The sequence below is a fragment of the Zeus faber genome (genome assembly GCF_960531495.2).
Source record: "Zeus faber genome assembly, chromosome: 2".
Taxonomy (NCBI): Eukaryota; Metazoa; Chordata; class Actinopteri; order Zeiformes; family Zeidae; genus Zeus; species Zeus faber.
In genome coordinates, this window is record NC_137189.1 from 35,690,235 (window position 1) to 35,713,665 (window position 23,431).

The window sequence follows — 23,431 nt, forward strand, 5'->3', positions numbered from 1 at the left end:
GCACACACACACACACACACACACACGGTTTACGGCGATGAAAAGTTTTTTTTGTTTTTTTTTACGCGTAGAAAGCACACGTATTCTCAACAAACGAAAATATATTACGGGCGAACAGAAGGGGCACATTTAGCCTGCAGGTTACGAGCGACACTGAATGGCTGATTTCCGAGTTGTATTCGAATGCAGCATTGATTCCACGTCTTAAGAATTGTTATTACCGTTGAGTTTGTTTTATTATAATTGGGCGATTTTTCATCATACTGATACTTTTTTTTTTGTTGTATGATAGATTATCATAATATATTAATTATATAATACATTATCCAATTTATTTTAAGGAACCGTCTTTGCTTTAGACTTGTAAAAAGTATACAAGCCCCCAAATTGGTTTTTTTTCTCTGCTTTGACAATATGAACATGGGACCCGGTTATATTGTTTGAGAGATGTCATTTTTATTGATTGTGTTTACGGGCGTGCTGTTCCACTTACCCTTCTTAATTTGATCACACTAAATGGACCCTTTCCTCAGCAGACATTTTGACATGAAATAAATACAGGTACTCCTCACTTTACGACCGAGTTCCGTTCCCAGGACCAGGTCGTTTACCTATGTATCATCTATCTGTATAATAGATCGATATATATACAGATAGATAGATAGATAGATATACTTTCAATCATTTTCATTTAGTTTGAACACGTTTTTGTAAAGGCGAAATGTTTAAAAAAAAAGACATTTGAATCACCTTGCCTGAATATAAGTATGTATAATAAGTATGTGTTTATTGCTCCCCTCCTTGTTAAAAAAGCGACATATACTAGATGTCGCATATACATAAATATATACATAATTGCCTATCTCATATACATAGGTCTATCCCATATACGTAAGCCTAGTCCCTTTATCTATTCCATTTTATTTTATTCTGTATATTTTTATTTTATTCCATAAGTATTCGACTTACTGTATTACGTTTTAGGAATCAGTTGGTGTAGTAGAAAGAAATTTTCCTAGGACATATTGTGTGTAATCACCGGGTGCGTTGCATTACATTTCACTGCATATATTTATGAAAGTATGTATATGTATGTGACGAATAAACCTCTTGAATCTTGAATCTTGAGATGTTTTAGCTTGATGACAGAAAGCTGTGCATTTGAAGTGACAGTACCGTGTCAGACCTAAATCTTAATATTGAAAGTGACAAAATGAGTGGACTTCATGTAGACACACTGCAGATGGTAATAGGACACGTGTCTACAACAACAGTCAACTCTGAGGCATTTCTAATTCTCCTCAATGAGTAGTCACAATTTACATACAGTGGGAGAAATAATTATTTGATCCCTCAGTGATTTTGTAAGTTTGCCCACTGACAAAGAAATGAACGGTCTATAATTTTAGTGGTAATTTTTGGTAGGTTTATTATAACAGCGAGAGACAGAATATCAAACAGAAAATCCAGAAAATCACATAAAAAAAATATACAAATTACTTTGCATTTCATTGAGTGAAATAAGTATTTGAACCCCTACCAACCATAAAGTTAAAATCCTGCAGCGCCCGTGAGGTCCCCCTGCTCAAGAAGGGACATGTACAGGCCCGTCTGAAGTTTGCCAATGAACACCTGAATGATTCAGAGAACGCTTGGGAGAAGGTCATGTGGTCAGATGAGACCGAAATCGAGCTCTTTGGTATCAATGCGACTCGCCGTGTTTGAAGGAAGAGGAATTCTGACTACGACCCCAAGAACACCCCACCGTCAAGCATGGAGGTGGAAGCATTATGCTTTGGGGTGTTTCTCCGCTGAGGGGACAGGTCGACTTCACCGCATCGAGGGAAAGATGGATGGGGCCATGTACCGTGAAATCCTGGGTGACAACCTAAATGGTTCTTCCAGCACGACAGTGACCCAAAACATACAGCCAAGGCAACAAAGGAGTGGCTCAAGAAGAAGCACATTAAGGTCATGGAGTGGCCTAGCCAGTCTCTGGAACTTAATCCTAGAGAAAATCTGTGGAGCTGAAGCTTGGAGTTGCCAAGTGACAGCCTCGAAAAGTTTGAACACTTTCTGACCAGTCTAAAGATCCCATTAGCGGCTCATGGTTTGGGTGTCATGGCCTCTGTTTTGGACTCGGGGCTCTCGGCTCTTTTCGTTCCAGATTAGTGTCTCAGTTCAACCAATCTCAGAGAGGGATCCTCTGTCTGTTAAGCAATGCAATCACTAGAAACATCGCAGCTTCCATCAGAACTCTTCCCCTAGTCCGGTTTTCCTAAAATAACACCAATAATAATAGATGGAACCCAAGATGTGTCTGGAAAAGAGCAGGAATCCATCTGCCGGATATACGTGTATCATGACTTAATGCCTCATGAGGAGCTTATTGGTCTATTTGAAGTCATCATCACTGAGCCTCATCAACAACTGAACACAGCATTTGTAATATTGCCTAAGATGCCTCACACCTCGTCGATGGTACCTGGCATGTTTGGAAAGGCTGCTCAAAACACACTGGACGCCAACTTCGCCAGAACCCGGTGTGGATAGGAATGTGTTTAAGATGCTTTTGTGTACCAATCATCTTTAGTTATAAAGCACATGGCGACCTTTTGTGCGTTTAAAAAGTCAAAAGCTCGTTTCACATGGAATGCGTAATCCCATCCTACGGTCAGATCCTTCCCCCTAGTGGCAGTCCTGGTTTCCACAAAATATGTGAGGGGAAAATGGGAGAGGGCTATTTTTCCAGTTCAACACTGAGTAGTTTGATCCACTGGCCATTTGCCATTTTGTTTAGCATCTGAATGAGTCTACAGTAGAGTGCTCGCAAAGTGCGGAATCCAACTCCATAGGAATGAACGGACTCCAAGTTTGTTCTAAACTCTGGAAGTTTGACACAATACAGTGGGGACGTGCATTGTGCTTCCCTTTGAGGTTGTATTGGCAAGATTTGCCATTCTTGTCGAATTACTGCAGACGACTGGCGAGTCATTTGAGATTTGCATTGCTTTTTCTTAACAAGACAAGCACAAGGAAACCAAACTGCCTGTAGCTTCGTTTTATCTCGTTTGAAGCGACATAAATCTCACTGAAACCTTTTGTGCTGCAGTCGAAAGGCTGTTAAATTGTTAGTCTTAAAGTTTCCGGTGGCATATTCATTTCCTGGTGCTCCTGCTTCCCGAAAATGTATGGATCAGGTGCTCAGACAGCCCTGTTAAATCAGCTTCTGTTTAAATCCTCCCACACTGCGCGCAGTAATTGGTGTTGCAGTAGGTCCTAATTGGCATCAGCAAAAAGAAGGCTCCAGTGAAACGAGAAAAGCTCATCGCTGTTCAAGAAAATGCAGAATAGGAAAAGAAAGAATACAAACAGTAGTAAAAAATTGCATAATACACTTGCAAAATAAGAAAAAAAGCCTAATTAATCTGTCTGTATAACCAAACTGCATACTCACCTATTAAAAAATAAAGCTTTTTTAAAAATAATAAATATGCTCCAAAATGTCTACAACTCTCGAATTGTGACTCAGTCGCTGGAGTGCTCAAAGTAAATCAAATGATTATGATTTGGTGCCGACAGAAAGCATAAATGCATTACCTCGATATCCTGTCAATAGCTCCCGGTGTTCCTCAGGAGACATGGGCGTTTTCAAGGCAGCATTCCAGGCAAGGGCTAGTTTGAAGCCCCCATTCGAGCATTCTAGCATCCGTACAGTTCATGGTGTGGTTCTCTCGTTTACATTATCGGCAACCTCTGATTTAAAAATGTCCAGCTTCACTCGATCCCTCTTTGACTTCATTCATCTCCATACAGACACCAGCGACATCTGCTGAAGAAGTCTACCTTGTAGATCTCACGTCTACGAGGTATTTGACTGCTCTCTCTCTCTAGGATGTACAGCAAACCGCATGTCATAAGGTCATTGAGGCTGGATTTTCTCACAGTGTTCTCGCATGTTTCCTCCCCACACCAAAAGACCTGCAGATTAGATGCACAATCCTGCCGCGACCTCCCACCTTTAGAGGGAGCGCCAGTCTATCGCAACATAGCCTAGGACCTCACCTTAGAGAGGGTGATTAGGACCATGCAAAGAGAATTATTGCCATGTTAAAAAAAATGTATTTGAGTTCAGAGGTACAGTAAATCTCAGAATTCTGAGAATAATGCACACTCCTGACGTTACTCTGGACCAAGGCACCGACCGGCTCCAGAATTGGATTCGGTCCCTGGACACTGGACTATGGCCACCCAGTGCACCTAAGAGTTAGGTTAGGTTTAACACAAGAGACAAATCCTGGCTGAAGCAGAAATGATTCTTGTCAACTGCCACTGACCCTTTAAAACACTTAACTCTTTCAAACAGCAACTAATTCGACTTTTACAGGAGCCAGATGAACACGGCAAAGGTGAGGCTCTGATGGATCATCCATTTGGGAGATAACTGTAAAGTTAGCCTTCATGCCAGCGGTGTTAATTAGTCGAGAGACTTCCAATCTGTTGGAGGACAGGATCCATTTTGCGGCTCACTTTCTCAGAGGGCCCACTCCGATACCGTAATTTGCTGATAACTCAGGAACGAAGAGCTGCTTTCATTAATCCCACTTCGCCTTAAAACTGTTTGACTCCTGACTTTTTTATTTTTTTTTATCCCCAGACTTAAGCCATCAGCTCAAATCCCAGGGTCTTGAAATTGGAAACTCAAAGGAACTTTTTTTTTTTTAAATGGAGAGGCTTTACGAGGTACTGTGGTGTGTGTGTATATGGGTGAGTGTTTCAACCCCCACCGACCCCACCCAAATAAAGTCATCTCTTTTTGTACGCGTCCGGCTGTTTTTGCCAGTGACGCAGAGGGCAGGTAATCCACGGTGAGATTATCTCGGCCTCTCATGTTGCCCAGGTGCCGGTGGCTGATATGACACAAAGTAATAGAGCCTCTAACCCCTTTTTTGGAAGTGTGTGTGGAGATTGCGGCCGCTGAAAAGCTTTAGATGGAGGAAGATAAACCGCGGTGGCTGCCCGGAATTATGTCAACACAGGGCCAATTCCCAATTACTCTCTTAACATTGAATAGAGTCTGAGCTCTATATTGCACTGTATCATCAAATGTGCCGGTGTTACCTCTTGACTTTGGCCTGTTAACGTCCGTCTCAATTGAGTCTGCGGTTGTAATGGGGAAGAAAAAAAAACGAAACAAAAAAAAACGCAGCGAGAAATCTACTATGGTAGCATTTTATTCAAATCCCTCGACCAGAGATTAATTTTTCTACATCATTTATTTGTATTTTTTTTTTAATACTCATTTAGTGCTTTTTTTTCCATGCTTTACAGGGAGTTCTCATGCATTACATCCCTATTTGGCAAAACAATACACAAAGGGGAAGCTCAATCGCAAGACCCTCCCATCCATCCGTCCAACTCAAGTTTTCCTTGAAGAGCAATAACCACCATATTGGCTCACCCTTCAAAAAAAAAAAAAATCCACATCTTCACGGGAACACCAAGGAGTGGACCTTGAGAAAAGTCCAAGCGGACATTTCATTAAAAGTACATTAACTACATTAAAAGCAAATAAGTTACATGTGAACACAAGATTGTATATACACAATCTGAGGGTTGGGTTAAAAGGTCGAGGCCAAGACATTAAGGGTTTTCAAAAAAAAAAAAAAAAATCATCTATAAAAAGGTTATGATTTACACTCAACACAGCTGTTGCAGGATAAACGGGAGAGGCGGGTTAAAAAGGAGTTAAAACCAGAGCGAGGTGCAAGAAAAAACGTAAAGGGGGTTATTCGTATGCTACAGAAGACTGAGCTTTGTACATTTTGGAATTTCTCTTTCCTGTTTGGTTTGAGCGGATTGACACACAAAGCACGGCCACTTCAAATCTATCAAACACACACACACACACACACACAAATAAAAATGTCTGTGTCTGTGGGACGGATGCTGACATCATCTTTGAGTAAAATCCGTTGCTGGCTTAGGACAACCCAGTTATTCCACAGCAGCCGACCGTCCCCGCCCGGGGGAAAACGGGAAGCCGCTGACGGAGTGGATTACCGACAGCTACGACTACAGAACCAAAAACCCAAATAAAATCTCCACCGGTGGCTGGTGGATGAAAAAAATGCCGCAGACAGCGTTTGGTTTCGAGGCAAAACGGCCGGCAAAACAGCACAAAAGGAGCGAGCAGAGTGAACAGACCGGGAACGGTGTGTTCTGGAAGTGCACGGAATGTGTGTGTGCATGTGTGTGACATCATGACAGGTTAAAAAAGCCTTCCACGTGCTCTTTTGTTTTTGGGGTAAACAAAGGGATTGTGAAGCTAATTGTTAAGGCATGTAGAATTTGGAAGGATTCGGTTCCTCAACAATTTGACTGTTATCGTGAACAAAGAGAACAAAAATCTAAAACAACAGTGACCCATGGTATTTAGCTTGGGATACAATTAAAATAAAATAACCGCTATCAATCGCCACTGAGAATAAGGACGGCAGAATGTGCTGCGGACTTCCTTCTGAATTTTGGTGTCGTCATAGCGGTCAAATATTCTTCAATGATGTTTACCAAAAAATAAAAAATAAAAACCTATTAATACATACATTATGCAATTTCCCGTTCCTAAGAATTTAGTCCATTGTATAAAGTTGCATAATTCATTGACTGATAGAAATCAAGATTTACATTACATATGCAGTGCTGGCCAAAAGGAGGTAGCACAATATTTTATATACATATATATATATTTATATATAAAAAGAAGGACCGTATTCACCGAGCGTGTCTTCTGGATGAGTAGTTTTTGGTGCCTGCTTTCCATTAAAGACCCACAAATCCCCGAGCCTCGAGCCTTCTCCCTGATGACCCTATCCGGTAACAACAAAGACCCACGCAGGTCTCCGTCCCGAGGAGTTCCACTACCGAACGGATCAACAAGCAAACATTTGAAGCTTTGTCTTCGTTTGTGAGTTTTTCCTTTCGCTCAGGTGGTGAATGCAAACTGGTCCTGCTCAATGGGTTTTTTCACCCAGGCACCCAGCCCCGCCTTGTGGAAGGCCCTGATGAGCGTCTGCTTGGCGGCGTGGTACTCGGTGGCCGCCTGCTTGGCGTCGTGGTAGGTGCCGGGCTGCGGCGTCTTGATCCGCAGGGCGGAGTAGAGCTGGAGAGGGGGATGGGAGGAGGATTCAGAATCAAAAGTTCGGTGGGCGAAAGTTGAATTGGTGCCTTAAAGGGTTAAAGATAATTGAAAAATGAACATAGCATTAACGTGGGCACTACCGACTTGAATAAGAGATTTCCGAATTCCTCTGTGATGCAGCACCACTTCCTGCTGCCTCTCGACCCAGTGCAAACTTGTAGTTTCTAATCCACCTGAACCGTCATTGAATAACATAACTGACTGGACAGATTTGATTCCGGATACAATAAATAAAAGGGAAGAACGGGAAGTCCCAAAGCGCCCCCTGAATGCCAGTGTTGGCCACTAGGTGAAGACGGGCCAAGGGTTGAGGGAAGACAAATACCACTGCCTTGGGAACACGCTTCGTTTGCCATTTCCTGCTGGCGTGACAGGCCACCCTCATTGGCCATGAAGTTCATAAAGTTCATATTGAAATATCCCTTTTAATAAAGTCAGAGGCATAGTCTTAATAACACACCACCAACCAGGCCCGTGCAGAGACGTTAAGATGGGCAGGCGCTCAAAAAAAAAAAAAGAAAAGGCACATAGACCCCCAGCTCCAGTTCTATGCATTTTGCAGCTCTGGGGAATCTGTCGACGGGGTGGGGGTGGGGGTGGGGGTGGGGGGCAGACAATATGCTACCTCGACGCCCATTCACGCTTTAAAAAAACGTGCCCGATAAAAAGGGGCACCATGGGGCATCAAGGGGCAAAGGGGCAGGTGCTCGGGCACCATCCATACCCCCCTGCGCATGCCTGCCACCAACATACCATGAGTGTTTAATATGCCAAATGTCACATACTTTTCGGGGAAGTATCCATCACAAGTAGACATGTACATTGTCCCAAAATGACCTACAAATGTAATGGAACAAAACAGTATCAAATACATCTTCACTGACAATGCATGCGGGGTGAACTGCAATTTAAATTCTGGGTTTTGAGAGTTGAATTGGGGGCGCATGAAAAATCAAGGTTTGAGTGTGTCACATTTGGTTATTTTGGGGCAAAAAAGACAGCGTTTGCTAGATGTGCTGTACCTTGAAGTGCAGGTGCACCCAGCGGCTATAAAGGGCGTGTTTACAGAGTCGGGAGGGCCGGCCCAGGTCGTCTTTCCCCGTGGTGGCGTTGATCACCTCCAGCGCCTGGTCTCCCACCGTCCAGTTCACACTGAAGTTTGGTGCTTTTCCGGGCTGCCGGGCTTCTGCGTTGCTTATTCCTGGGGAACGAGTCGAAATGGCGCAAACAAAGATGGGTCATTACTCACGTTTCACTGGTAAATCTACGCAATGTAGCTTTTTTCACATTCTTTCCAATAGAGGAAAGAAAAACAGAGGAAGCAACCTACAAGTCAATGGACACAGGAATTTGACCGCAAAAAGCTCATTTGCTTAGGTGCGATCAGTGGCGGGAAATCTTAAGCGCACAAGAAGTGATGTAATACATACGGCACATCAGGGAATCAAGCTCCACAAAATACGCAGAAAACTCCACAAAATACGCAGAAAACAAAAGAACAAACATTTACTGTTGGCTGGACTCAAGCTCAGTACATACAACACACAATAGGGCTATGGTTGGCAGGACGGGTGAGGTGCGATCTCTGTGGGTATGGATGTGGTGGGCGGCTGCGATCTTGCCCATCACGCTCACGTAGGGACTACCGACTTCAATTACAGATTTCAGAGTTTCCTGGAATGCAGCATCACTTCCTGCTGCCTCTCGACCCAATGCGAACTTGGAGGTTCTAATCAACCTGAACCGGAGAGTGTGGGCAGCAGCCTTGATGGAACAGAACTGGTGGAATAGATAATGAATGAAACCAGCTGTTTCGACCAAATGTCCATATATGGTCAATGACGTCCTCGCAACCCCAAGCCGGAACTTGCAACTTGTGCATTCTAATAATAAAAAAGTAATTGTGCGCTACGACCAGGGGGTTGCTAGGATGCAAAGACATCATGAAAGAACCTACATCTAAAATAAAAACACAGTTTTGCTCGTCAATCAAGGGTGCCCCATCACGGGCACGCCGTGGACACAGTCAGTACCGTCAGAGAGGGAGCGATCGGGGTGTAGAGCCCACCCTACGGGGCTATTGTAGATTGGGGGCCTAATGAGGCCACTGGCTACAACTCATTAAAAAAATATATATTTTACAGTCCACCTGAAATATCTTCTTCAGAGGGCAGAACACACGCCGGCAGCTTGTGAGAAGTGGCGGTGCGCACAAAAATATCACAGTAGGCCAAAGAGTAAAATGTAGTGCTGCTAATGCATATTGGTGAGTACCGGCCCACATCGAGCACTGGTCTACTTCCTTTTGTATTTTAATTATTTTGTTATGATTGTGACATTTTTTTTACTCAATATATAGAGGGTCCCTAGAGACATGTAAAGTATACACACAATGAGACATAGGACCTAATGTTAAAGGACCAATTAGTAATATTTTATTCTCCCATACCTTTACGCGCAATCCCCGTCCAAAGAACTTTGCCGCTTATATTCGCAAACTTGTCTCAGTTTAATTAGCGTAGACCAAGCATAGACGAACATTCAGCTCCCCAATGACCGCCGTTGCAAGACCTTTCCCAACCTATTTTTAAAAGGAAGTTCATAGCTTCCCACAAAAACTAAACCAAACCAGCCTAAATCCCTGAAGAGGTGCAGGTAGGACGGACTCACCGCTGAGAAGAGGCCGGTTGAGGGCGAAGGACTGTGGCAGATCCTCGATCTCTGTGATCCTCTGGTACATGGCGCGGGAGAGGTGGTCGGCGTGATACAGGCTTCCCAGGATGATGCTGGAGAAGTAGATGGGCTCGGTGAAGTAGCTCATCAGGGAGCCCTGGAAACCCACAACGTTCCACCTGGAACGCAGAGGGGAGGATGAAGAGGTTTGGTTATTCCGATTCTACAGGGATTCTTAAGAACTTTTAAATTCCACCTCAAGCTAGTTTCACATGCTGCTTTATCTCCACCCTCACTTAAAACCTCACTATAAACCATGAAAGACTTGTTCCATAGATGCGTCATCAAAAGGCTGTAGTTGTCAGTTGGTAAAGCTTGTATGTCGCCTGAAAATGTTCAAAACTAGGTAGACTGTTCTGCCGTGGGTGGAGACCCTGTTATTCTCCTGTTGAAGTTCTTGCTGACAAATTAGGCGCAGCGTGCAGAGCTAGTTCTGTCAGGCAGCTCGACGGCACCATACGTTCCCACGCCCTAATATGGGCGGGTCTATTTAAGCAGCCAATCCCTCTTTCCCTCCCTGCTTTGCTTCCTACTTTGCTGCCTGGTTTATTTGCTGTATTACTGCGCTCATAGACTGTAATAATCTGAATTGAACTAAATGTCAAGGCGGTAAGAGGGTGTGGTGTGGGGGTGGTGTGGTTTAAGCAGCCAACCCTGTCTTGTGTCCAGATAATTGGGCTGGCAAAGCAATTAACGAGCAACAGGTAAATCACCCATCCCAACACACACACGGGGAGAGCCGCTGTCATGACAAGTTTCCATCTGCTCCCGGCTTGTTACATCTTGCCCATCTTCAATAAACTGGTGTGTCTGCAACATCTCTGCCAGTCTCTGTGGGCCCTGAAAACGCCACTCAGATGGTGTGGGGCGGGCAGAACTGCCACAGAGGGATTTTCTAGTAAAGGGTCCGACAATGGGTTTGAATGAAATTAATAATAGACTAGCAGAAAAAAATGGATGTGAAAACTATTATCACAATTAGCAGGAAAGAGAAATTCTGCAAATGCTCAGTTGATTGCAGTCCGAGGGGGGTGGCCCAGCAGTAATGGCTCCTTGGCGTTAAATCAATCAAAGTCCCAATCAAGGCTCAGGAGCCCCTGCTGCTCGGGCATCAAAACAGCATCTTTAACATGTGCACAAAATCATGATCCTGGGTCTGCCGTGTCGAACCGAATTAAACTCTATTACAGTGTTTGAGACTCTTAAAAAGTGGCAGCCCTTAATTTCCTACTTCGACAATCTATCTGTCCTCCCTCCTGACTGAGCGGTGTCTCTAGATACACATATTTATATCTATAATTCTGTCAAATGTAATTTACAAAGGGGAAAAAAATGGACAAAAAATACCTGTACAGCATTGAAATTTTGCTTGAGCAACTACCTCCACAGAACACTTAAAATGTCGACAGTTTGGGGTCACAAGTAATATTACTATGAGCGGGTGAGCAGATTTACTCTTTTTGTCCACCCGCGTAGTCCAAAAGGCTTTGCAGAAAAAGCAATGGGGCGGGGCAGGAACCCAGCGGAACACACCTGGCGATTTTGTCGCTGCAGGACATGGTGAGCAGCCTCTCCCCCTGCAGGACCCCGTCCCACGTCTGGATGGTGTTGCTGGAGCGCACGGGGATGGTGCCCTCCCCGGACTCGATCTTGGTTCGAAGCTGGCCGCGGGCTTTTCTGTTGGGGTGCCTGTCCCCTTGGTCTGCGCTCAGCAAATTAAAAATCAAGTCCCGGACACGTCAGGCTAACGGCATTCAGGGGTCAGGGGGTTCGGAGTATTCAACTTAGTAATTGATTTCAAGCTAAAACTTTTGAAATTTCACAAATTGGTCAAGGACTTTAAATCAAAATTGATCAGCGTCTGTGAGGAGACGGAATCCCAATTAATTAGTTTGAAATGCATCTGGAGGTAATTCATGTTTCGTTTTTTGCGTATTCAGAGATGGATGGAGGAACTGCATGATTTTCTGAAACAACGCACTGCACAAAAATGTTTGTTTCTAATTACAGAGAAGCGATTCAAAATGACATGGCACCCTTGAATAGACAAATTATTATTTATTATTACCTCCAATTGTAATTAATTATTATCTTAATAAGAGGTCCTGCCCATAGTTTTGGAACCCTATTGTTATTGTTTGGCAGCCCCTAGTTGTCATTGTTCAGGAAAAAATTCTCTGAATTTTGAGGCCTAAAACTATTTGGAACACCAACGTTGACACTAATGTACGAACACGTCTTGTTTGAACCGCACAGTCACAAGTATCTCGTGATTGAAGTTTCATCCAAAACGGTCCACATACAGCGCAGATATTAGCGAAAAAAAACGGCCAATTTTGAGTGAAATTACACAGACGAGCCAGTACAACTGTCACCGAAATATGTCCAACCCGGCTAAAACTATCTGGAAATTTGCGACTGCACTGTGCTTTTTGTTTTGGTCTACTGACCCTCCACTCCGGCCTCATGGGGCGAGAAGATGCGGGCGTCCCCGCACGGCGAGGTGCTGATGTAGAGGTGGAACTGGACATTGTCCTTCAGCCGGAAGCCCTGCACGCGGTCGCCCCGGGTGAAGACCGACTGCTCCTGCTCCTCGGTGGGATTGCTGCGGGGGAGGAAGCGGAGGGGTGGTTGGCTGCTTGCACTTGAGTGTGTGTGTGTGTGTGTGTGTGTGTGTGTGTGTGTGTGTGTGTGTGTGTGTGTGTGTGTGTGTGTGTGTGTGTGTGTGTGTGTGTGTGGAGCATCGTTGCCGACCCACCTGAGGAAGTGTTCCAGCTGTGTGTACAGGTACCGGATGAGGCAGCGGCGGGCCACGATCTCGGCGTGGCAGTCGTTGAGTGCCAGGCCGCGGTCGCTCATGTACTCGCCGTTGATACACTTGGTGCCCGTGGACACGCAGATGACCTGCGCCTCCTTCACGTCCGTGCCTGGACAGGTGGTGGTGGGAAATTGTTATTTTTGTTTGTTTTTAAAAAGGAGAATAGCCTCATTGTACTATTTGACAATGGCTTTTGTTGCCTTTTTGTCACCCACGCATCGCATCTTAATGGAGCGTCGTCATAACAACATAACTCTCTAACTTCCCGAAAACCTTACTATTAGAAACGTATCTTCTTTATTCTAATCCTCTTCTTTCCTTATCTTGTTTCTTAAGCCTCGCCCACATTATGATTTTTTTAATCGTGAATGACAAAAAAAAAGATTGAGCAGCGCACATTTAACGACTGACATTTACAGAGTTTCTGTCTCTTCTGCACACACATAGCAACTGCTGCCTTTGAGGAGCACAAATTTAAAGGCGGAGAACAGACCAACAGAGTTGTGTGGTACTCCAGCACTCATGGGAATGTATCTACCCGCGAGAGGCAAAATACCTCACAATATTTTGACACCAAAACAAACATGATGGCATACACTGTACTGCTGTGCTTGTCGATGCAGCGAATTTGCAGCGCTGACATTATACACTAATTAGACACTCATGAGTCGCCACTATTCCACTCTTCCATTTTGGAAGTCCACACTCGCCCACTGATGCTACTGTTATTCAAAACCCTTTAATTCTGTAATTTGTGTTTGTGGTGTGGGGATAATGTGGTTTGTATGCCTGTTGATTGGTCTAATGAGCAACAGGCAAAAAAAACCCATCCCCCCACCCACACACACACACACACACACACACACACAGGAGAGGAGCCCTCGTCATGACATGCTGTCCATCTGCTCCGGGGCTTGTTCCACCTAGCCCACTCGCTCCACCCCATCGTCTGTGTTTCTGTGCAGGAGGGCCCTGAAAACACCACTTTTTGCTTGGCGTGTGGCCGGTGGATCTGCCACAGTGTTATTTTAAAACCTTTTAAGTCTTTTGCCATAAGTCTTTTGACATTTGCCCCGTTGGACTGCATTGAAGCACTGCGGGAACACCATGAGTGGTACGTTCCTCGGTCAGCGAGGTTGGGCTATGAACGATCACGAATGATGGAACCAACATTCAAGGCCTGGGTTGAAAAATTGCCAGGATAGGTCATTTAAAAATGACCTCTCCTGTGATCAATGTTGAATCCGAAATAGAAAAAAATGTTAACAGATATTTCTCTGTTGATTTAAACTTCACCTTAACTTGTTTTGGTGTCACGCCTGTGATTTGAAGCGCTTCCATTAGTGTTTATTTTTAAACCCCCGCCCCCAGCACTAATGACTGAGTGCATCACGGTAGGGTTTTCTTCACACAAACATCCTGCTTTTGATCGTTACAGTGCAATAAAAATTCAAGACGGAAACCCTGGGTTGCATCAGAGAGACTTGCCCCCAGAGATTTACCACGAGGCCTACAAGGAAAAAAAACACACACACATGCGCACACTCACACACACACACACACACACACACACACACACACACACACACACACACACACACACAGCTGACAGACAATACCTGTTGTCATGACAACCCCAGCCAGGACCTTCCGTCGAGCGTGCGGCGACGTGAAGTTCTCGGTCAGCTCGCTGAACTTGTCGACGACCAGACGCGAGACGGCGTCCGCCAAAACCTGACGCGCGAGACAGAGAAGAGGTTTGATCCAATATTAGAAACGATATGAAATGATTACACTGCTGTAGGAAATGACTGGAAAAAATGTGGCGTCACCCCCATCTACTGGAAAGCGCTGGGTCTTCCCTGCGCTACACATTTCTGTGTGCAACAAACAGCACAGTAGAACCGTCTCAAAAGCACACACATGGAGGGTTGAAGATTCACTCATACATTTCCATTTAAAAAGTCTCAGCGTACATACGGATGATGATACGCGAGTTGTGAATGAGATGCACAGATTCAGATTCACAGATACAAATCACCCTGCATTTATTTGTGCATTGCGTTTTTTACGAACTGGAAACTTGACACTCATTAGTGAATGCCTATGAGACTGAGTGTTACTCCCATCAATAAGAATCTTTCTCGCTGTACTTCCAAAGCGTCGTGGTCAAAGTGCTCGTCGTCCTCGTTGCATATTGGCAAACTGTTTCGTCCGTTTGAGAGTCGCACCGGCTTCTTCTATGACATCACGGAGCACGGAGGGAGCTGCCAAAGCGTTTCAAACTTTACTACATTTTCTGATGAAAAAATATATCAATCTAATATCAATACATCAGTCTCTGGAACATCTGGTCAAAATGAGCAATACAAATCTGGCACCTGAAGACGTGAGCCTTGCACCTCTCGATGCCCGCGCTGAGCCCTACAATCAAATATTTCAATTAAGTGAGCTTGGGCTTTGGTGTAAACGTCAGCCAGTCATCTGGGAGGCTAGAAGACCCCCACCCAACCCCGCCGCCGCCGGCTGATCTCTGACTACAACAGAGTGTCACAGCTTTGTATAATCAATACGAGTGTTTGAATAGCACTTAGGAGGTGATGTTAATTAAGATAGCGTCACCACGCCGCCTCCTCCGCCGGCCCATTGTTATCAGTGGGTGGGGATTACGGTCCGGGATTAGGCGATGTGTAAATAGATTTCCCCGCTTTAATGCCGGGGGGGGAAATCGTCTGCACGAGAGAGATTTCCACCAGAAGTGGAAGTGGAGAAGCGGCGTCGCACACGGCGACAAAGGCAGCAGGATTTGTTATTAACCCTTATATAGCCCTTTCAGTGGCCAAAAAGCAACCCGTGAAATAAGGTGTTTGTCCAGAGTCGTCAGCCACCATAACGTACAGATCGGCAATTTTCTGTGCAAATATAACCTTTTGAGAAATGCGTCCATTTTTGCCCTGGCATTACTTATGAATGCAGTTAGAATGCTGCAATCAATGGTTAAATCACTATCATGGTTGAGGTCAACACAACTTTAAGAGAAGAATGTTTAATTATCACACAACACACATGTACACACACACACACACACACACACACACACACACACACATACATGCACATGCTCTGGATGGTGGCCGGTGAAATGAGGCCTCTGCATTTAACCCATCCTGGCTTGTCCTTCCTCCGGGGGGGCAGCCAGGAGCAGTGGGCAGCATTCGTCGACGCGCCCGGAGACCTGGTGACGAGTGTCCGTCTCTGGTCAGATGATGATGTTGTGCATGTTTTTGGTGGGGGTCCTAACTGACGTTAGGTGGAGGAAACATGCAAACTCCACACAGAAAGGCTCCTATTTTGGCGATAACCAAAGCACCCGGAGCACAGTGCCAACCCTGCCCCAGGACCTTCTTGCTGTGAGGCAGCAGTGCAATGCACTGCGCCACCGTGCCATTCTAAAGTAGTGATACACACCTGTTTCTCAGCACTCATGGAAAACCTCTTGTCCAATCAAATTGCTCGGAACTATTGCATAAGCAAATTCGAAGGGCACCTCTTAACCCCCTGGCCACACCATTTGAGTTTCAGCATAGAAAATAAGAAAACTATGTTGAAAAGGGATTCTAAAATAAGAACATTTAAATAAGACAGGTAAAAGGCATCTAATGGGAAAAAGTCGACGGCCCACAAAACTAAACTCTGAATAAAATGGATACTTGTGTACAGAAGTTAAAGTCCCTGTAAGGTGAATCCAGTGATTTGTTTCTGAATACATTATAGATGTTAGAAAGTAATTGCTGAAAACATGTGAACGATGTAGTACTGAATTGTGGAGTGAGACCGTTAAACTGTTTCTAGCCATTGTTGTGGTCTGGATTGTATTGGGCGAGTCTAAATCATGAGTTGATGATGTGGAGTAGTCACACTTGGCATGGCCCCTCTCCTAACACTATATAAACACCAGGTCAGAATCAGAACATCATTGGTGAAATAAGCTAAGCTAACAGCCCGGACTTTGTGATAAAACACTGTTTTGGGAATAAACACCTGGAGTAAAAGACATCTTCGGGGAGACCGAGAACTCATGTCACGGACACATAAAAGAACCGTCCCGTTGGTTTGACCGCGCAGGGTTTGGTTACATTAGCATTAGCTGCGTGGTAGCAGGCCGTGGAGCCTGACCTGACCTGTGGAGGAGGCAGCATGGGGGCACCGGATGGCGGGGAGTCACGCAGCCAGACAGCTGCGCTTTGAGGTGAGCAACTAGACACACAGGACTGGGTTCAGCAAAACATTTAAATATAAATACATTTAATATTATCATGTCAATGTAAACCTTTAACATGATTCATGTGATTGGCCGTGGTTTCAGCGTCTTCAGTGAACACACTCCCAGCGTTTCAGTGCAGAGGGAACTGCCTTTTTTTTACGATTTTGAAACCTCATTTTACTTGACCATTTTTTTAATCATTCAAATTTTGCTGGGTGGTTAGTAACACATTTTTCTCTGGTTTGACAAACTCAGAACACATATTTATTTTTGCTTTACAGGGACTTTAAAAGTAAACTAGAACTGAAGTGATCTTGGAATTGTTACCTGTGGCAGGTGTAGCTGCAGTCCTTCTCTGGGTATGGGCTGTCGAGAGGGCGCCTGGTCCAGCTGCATGTTGAAGAGCGCAGAGAGAGTCGCCTGGGCAGCCCGGGCCTTGGCCAGCTTCTTGTTCCGCCCGGAGCCCTGGAAGCTCTGCATGTCCACCGTCACCGACATGACAAAGTTCTTGGCGTGGCTCTCGCCGCTCTCAGAGACAAAGTCGTACTTGAGGCCCGGCCGGATCTCGTTGAGGATCATCACGGGGTTCTTCCCGCTCACTGGCAGCGGGTACGCCACAGGCGGCGGAGGCAGCGGTCCCTGGTTCAGGCAGCTGGGGAGGACTGGGCAGGCCAGCAGTGGGTATTCAATTCCCAGTGAGCTGAAGGAACTGTTGCCGTTGGGAGGGAGGTAAAAGGGGTCTTCGGTGGGCGCGGCCGTCTCAAATCCATTGAAGAGCATGTCGGGGAAGTCCGCCTGGTCCGAGGTGAAGTCCGTGTGGACGGACAACGTCCGGCCCATGGCCATGTGAGCCTCAGAGGCGTTGGGGAACTGGACGAAGGAGCGCAGGGCCTTTTCGGCCGCGTTCAGCTTGGCCTTCTTCTTTGTGGGGCCCGAACCCTCAAACAGCTGCCCGTTAACCTCCACGGTCATCACGAAGACAGGCGCATGGACCGGCCCCGTCTGTGAGAGCAGCTTGTACTGCAGCCCCGGCTTGATCTCGTTCAGCTGCATGAGCGCGTTCTTGGGTAGAATGGGCCCCGGGACTTTCTTGCGCTTCTTGGGCCTGTACTTGGAATGAACGTGGCCATTGTTGCCCTCCTCCAGGGGACGCTTCTTCCCGCCGCCCGCGCTCCCGTTGGGGAGCAGGGCAGCGTCTGCAGCCGCACCCTCTTTGGTGCAGAGGTTGTCCAGGTTGCGGTTTTCCTTAACATCGGTGCTGCATGAACCTGCGTGGCCCAGAATGAGTAACTTACAACGCCTTTGTTGCGGGATCTTGTAAATGTAAAATTTAAAAAAATTCCTTTATCTTTCTTTGTAAAGAGAACAGATGATGTGTGTTCCTTTGTCAATATTTTGCAATTAAGCTAAACTGGGTCATACAAGTAAGTTAAAATTTACTTTTACGTACTTATTTATTATATATTATTCATTTTATATATTACATGTATTTTTACTGAAAAGCATTGAAATACTGAAATACTGTCTGAATACATTGAGTAAAAGCATAGTAACACCAGTAGATCCGTTTGAGGGGATTACTCATTTAAGATATGAAAACCCTTTGCCTCCGTCGTAAATGGAGACAAACACAGAGAAAAAGGTTAACGCTTTGAAAAGATCTTGTTTTTAGCGATAAGGGACCGAGGGAACACATATCACCGGGCTCAGCAAAACAAAGCCGATGGAACATAAATTTCCATTTACAACATCCTTCAGCAAAAGCTCGATATGTTACTCCTTTCGGCGCTCGGGACGGGGAAAATATAAAACTGCAGGTCAGGAGAAGGGGCGGCGGGGGCAGAGCAGCGGGATCGCCGGAACCTTCCTGGAACGGATTTGCACTCGAAACACGTCAAGAGATCATTGCAGCTGAGTATATAAGTATGTCTTGTATACTCAGCTGGTCCATATATACTCATTTGGTGCAATGTGCATGCAGAGCATCAGGGACGGGGGAGGGGGCTTGTCTTGATGGGGTGCTTGAGATAGAAAGACAGCCACCGGATTGAAACTTTGGTTTCGTCAACACGTCGCACGTTGTGGATCACGTTTTCAGAGCGCCCCGACGGACCCTCCGATTGGCACGCCTTCACAGCGCAGTACGCAAAGCGCACAACAAGCATGCAACGGGAGGGGCGGGGGGGCGAACAAGGATCGCACAATAGCAGTTAATGCCATGCGCAGCGAGGGGGGAGAGTGATTACAGGTCTTTCGGGAGGGAGGAGAGAGAGCGAGCGAGAGAGAGAGTTAATGGTGTAAATTACCGTCTCCACCCGCTACAGCAGCCACATGGCTTTGGCGACATGGCTCCCCCCCTCAGAACTGTGTGGAACGGAAGAACTACTCTTCTAAAGACCAGCAAGGTCTGAACAAGGTCTCAGTTGACTGAGCGTAAGGGAAGCCCTTGCATAACCTTGAGCGTCACCATCGTCTGGCCCAGCCATAGCAGCTCCCGCTCACATTTTTCTTTAGGCACGATAATCCGCACCCTCTCCCAAGCGGCTTCTCTTTTGGCCAAAGCCGAACGGGGGAAGAGATTACTCGTACCCCGACACCAATAACAAGGGTGTAAACGGAGGCGTCAGCCAGGCCGAGGACGGAAGCAGCGAGCGAGCCACGCCGGCTTCGCCAAAAAAGCCGCTATCGAGTTTGATCTCCTCGGGCGCTCGGGAATCCGTTTACCTATTCCCGACGAGGAGCGAGCGCCGGCCTGATCGGAACCCATTCCGACGCCTGATGGTATCATTATTATTTCTGACCAAGTATACAGCTTATCAATGCTCGGTGCTTTATATATTCTGATTATGAATAAAACATAGCGAAAAGGCGGCGGGGTCGTGGACTGGACTACGAATGTTTAGAGGCGAAGTGTTCTTTATTGGATTCTTTCGACTTCACCACAAATCATAACCACGGCTTTCTTTGTGTTCGTAAAAAAACAAAAACAAACAAAAAAAAAAAACTCACTCGGGGGGAATTATGCTGTTTTGGGTGGTGGTTTGAGGCTGAAATAGACCCGCTTTCAAAATCCACGGGGTCAAGTTTGTTTTTTTCACGGGGATGGTTGAGGGCTTCGGAGAGAGATTTTGTTGGGAGCGGGGGGGGTCAAGCTTGGAATCAGTCATCAAAAGTATCTGAAATAACACTGCGGATACACTCTGACCCTGGGATTAAGGTCTGATCCTGCCTGCAAAGCCAGGTGAAACAAAACGTTTTCAAGGAGAACACTGCACCTAGGAGAATATCACGATGCAGTGGCTTTCAGGCTTTGTATTGACCACACACATACTGTATGCGGGGCTGCATGAGGAAATGTGGTAATTCGAGGCTAATAGCTAGTCAAGGGACTCACTCATGCCCTGGTCGTCTTCGCCTGCTCTGGTGAGCAGCCGCTGTTGGTACCGAGCCGGGCGTGTCCCAGGTCGACCTGCAGCGGGAACACGAATCAAACTCACAAACACAGACCACCAGGGGTGCATAATCCCGCACGTGTGTATTCGCATTCTAGAGTCTAAATTCTAAACCCGGTCAATTAAAGAACAATAAAACACTTTACATTTTGTGCCCGAATTTTTACTATGCTGTCAACACTATAAGTATTGTGGAGAATTCTAAAACATGGGACCGTATTTAATTTAATGAAAATGTATCGACCTACCAAACAACAGTCTTATCAGCCATTTACCGTTCAAGTCGTCGTCTACATCTATTCCCTCCATACTGGATCAACTTAAACGATTCTGATGCCAATCACTCGGGTTACCTTCCGGTTTTAATGAAAATAAGGTTTAGGTGAGAAGATACCGCAGTTTTCCTTTTGGTAGAATACAAAATAAATACTGGAGGTGACCTTTAAATCCCCTCCACCCCCCCACCACACAAAGACACGTACAGACACACACCTAGACAGCTTTGCGTTTGCGTCAAATAATGGAAAGTAGATGCATTTGAGTGTGACATGAGACGTGAGCAGGAAAGCCTCATTTTGATAAGCAAGGAAGTCAGACAGGCGTGTGGAAAGAGCTCAGTGCTAACAAGTTGACACATCTCGCTGCCAGGAGCCGGGCTGTCAGACTAAAAGCCGCATGGAATTGACCTGTTTTGGGGAGGCAAACAGAAAGGGCGCATCATCAAACCACCCTTTGCATACAATTGACAGGGGGATTGAAAACCAACGTGAGAGGTGTCACAATGTGAATTAGGCGCGTTTGGTTGATTGTTCATGTTACAATGTTCAAGCCCGATCGATAGTTCTTCGAGAGCGGGTGTGCGTTATGACAAAATGAATGCGTTTGTATAACGATAGTGGCACAAAATGAACAAAAATACGATTACATTGTTAATCGCAATTTGTAAGACAGCTCACGTCATGAATAAAATAAGATAAACCTGTACAAATGCCCCAAAATAAAATACAAAACAGAAAGTCAGTTATTTAAGATATACAAATATACAAAATGCGATACTATGCACAGTGTGCATGTTTCCTTCGTAAAGACATTCAAAGAGCTCATCTGTGAAAAGCGACGCATCTGATATAAAAACCAGGGTGAGAGAAGGGAGGTGGGGGCGGGGGGGAGGCTGCCTGAATTGAACCAGAGGGAACATGAAAGAAAAGCATAAGCACCTTCATCTTGACAGCTGCCGATGCGTCACACAGATATCGTGGCGGAAAGTGTGGAAAAAAAAATAAAAATTGCCTTTTATAACCCCCCCGCCCCCCCCCCCTTCCACCACAGGGAGTGTCTGAAATGTGACGGCGCCGCTTTGAAGCCCAAAGACGAGTGCCGGCACGGCCACGCGGGCACGCGGCGTGTATGAATCACCCCTGTTGTGATGACATCACGGCTTGCGACGGGGACGCTTTATGCCGCCGATCTCAGACCGAAGTAACTGGCGACGCGTCAGTGGCCGACCTGTGATTTCCCGGCACTTATCGCCAGCGGCTGCGCAAGGCCCCTTTTAGAGAGGGATTGGCCGCCGCTTTATCATGGCTACAAAGATGTGACGCAACTTTCACACTGCGTCATATCTTGACAGGATTTGGGGGCAAACGACCACGGCCTGAACGAGCACCTCAGACGATGCCCGGGCTTCCAAATGTCAGTGCTCGTATATACGGTATATATATATATATATATATAGACAAAGTATGAATCCTTGGGTTTCACCTTGAGTTTTAAGTTGAAAACGCTTTATTCCAGAGTTGTATTTTCTGCCACTCTTACAGCTGCTACATCTTCGTTACACCATTGTACATATTTGTATGGTTCATATCGATTCTGTGCACATACAGTGTTCATATACAGTGTATATGTATTCGCACATGCACCATCTTTCTGCTTTTACACTTCGTTGTTGATACAGAGGTTAACTAGATTATTGTTTATTTTTTCGATTCATTGCCGACATTTTTCAATTTTCTTTTGTACTGTAAATTGGCGATTTTTCTTTTTGGATTTTTATTACTACTAACTATTTTTAAGGCCAATTTTGTGTCTATTTTATAACTATTTTGTTGTCTTTTCTATTTCTGTTCAATTTCTATTCTTGTACATCGCACAACTATTTTCAATTTGTTCTGGTGTGCGCCGCTGTTACACCGCATTTCTCTCCGGAAATGAATAAAGTACATATCTATCTATCTATCTTTACTTATTTCACAAAGATTCGCCAACCGCCCTGAACCAGTTGGATAACCCTTATCGCAGGGAGGCACAGATCTTAACACTCAGCTGAACCATGAAACAGGCTTCATGGTTCAGCACCAGGGACAGCGCCGCACCCAGCTCATCTCGGCACAGTGGTCGTGCCGAGACGCAGCCGGGAACCGTGGCGAGAGACATATGCTCCTTTAATGTCACCATTAGTTAAAACATCTGCGGAGAGAGAGCGAGAGAGAATGAGAGAGAGAGAGAGAGGGAGAGAGAGAGAGAGAGAGAGAGGGAGAGAGAGAGAGAGAGAGAGAGCGGCAGACGAGGGGAAAGATGTCGCACCACGGAAGCTAATGTGCTTTTCTTTCCTAAGGACAAGACACGACAACTTGTGTCCTGACAGATTACGTTTTATTGTCTTGAGGTCTTATTTTTTATTTCTTTTATATTAACAGCTGACTCAGTGCAAAAATGAACTTTGATGTATTATTGTGTAGTGGTTTAAACCTCCCCCACCCCTCGCTGCTGGAACTGTGGAAGTCGATAAACTACATAGCAAGCCATTTCATGGTAACTATAAAATGCCTAGTAATATCTGACACAAGAAACAATTAAATAGTTACTAAGTATGAGTATATAATACTACTTTCATAAGTAACTGCCACAATTAGTCATTACTTATGAATGTGTACAAGTATCTATTTACACTTTATTAATAC

At 45.4% G+C, this 23,431-nt stretch overlaps 1 protein-coding gene across 1 annotated transcript in view; it reads right to left on the reverse strand.

Annotated features, from left to right (window-relative positions):
• Positions 1 to 6,985: 6,985 nt before the first annotated feature.
• LOC307248166 (double-stranded RNA-specific editase 1-like) overlaps positions 6,986 to 23,431 on the reverse strand; it is a gene marked incomplete at its 3' end in the record, with an annotated part of 63,413 nt that continues 46,967 nt past the window's right edge. The window contains exons 4-12 of the mRNA XM_080024433.1: positions 20,411 to 20,485; positions 17,344 to 18,284; positions 14,372 to 14,486; positions 12,693 to 12,861; positions 12,385 to 12,539; positions 11,468 to 11,636; positions 9,872 to 10,053; positions 8,224 to 8,402; positions 6,986 to 7,162 (exon numbers count right to left, since the gene is read on the reverse strand). Of these exons, the coding sequence (XP_079880559.1) occupies positions 6,986 to 7,162; positions 8,224 to 8,402; positions 9,872 to 10,053; positions 11,468 to 11,636; positions 12,385 to 12,539; positions 12,693 to 12,861; positions 14,372 to 14,486; positions 17,344 to 18,284; positions 20,411 to 20,485 (2,162 nt within the window). The remainder of the gene's footprint in view (positions 7,163 to 8,223; positions 8,403 to 9,871; positions 10,054 to 11,467; positions 11,637 to 12,384; positions 12,540 to 12,692; positions 12,862 to 14,371; positions 14,487 to 17,343; positions 18,285 to 20,410; positions 20,486 to 23,431) is intronic.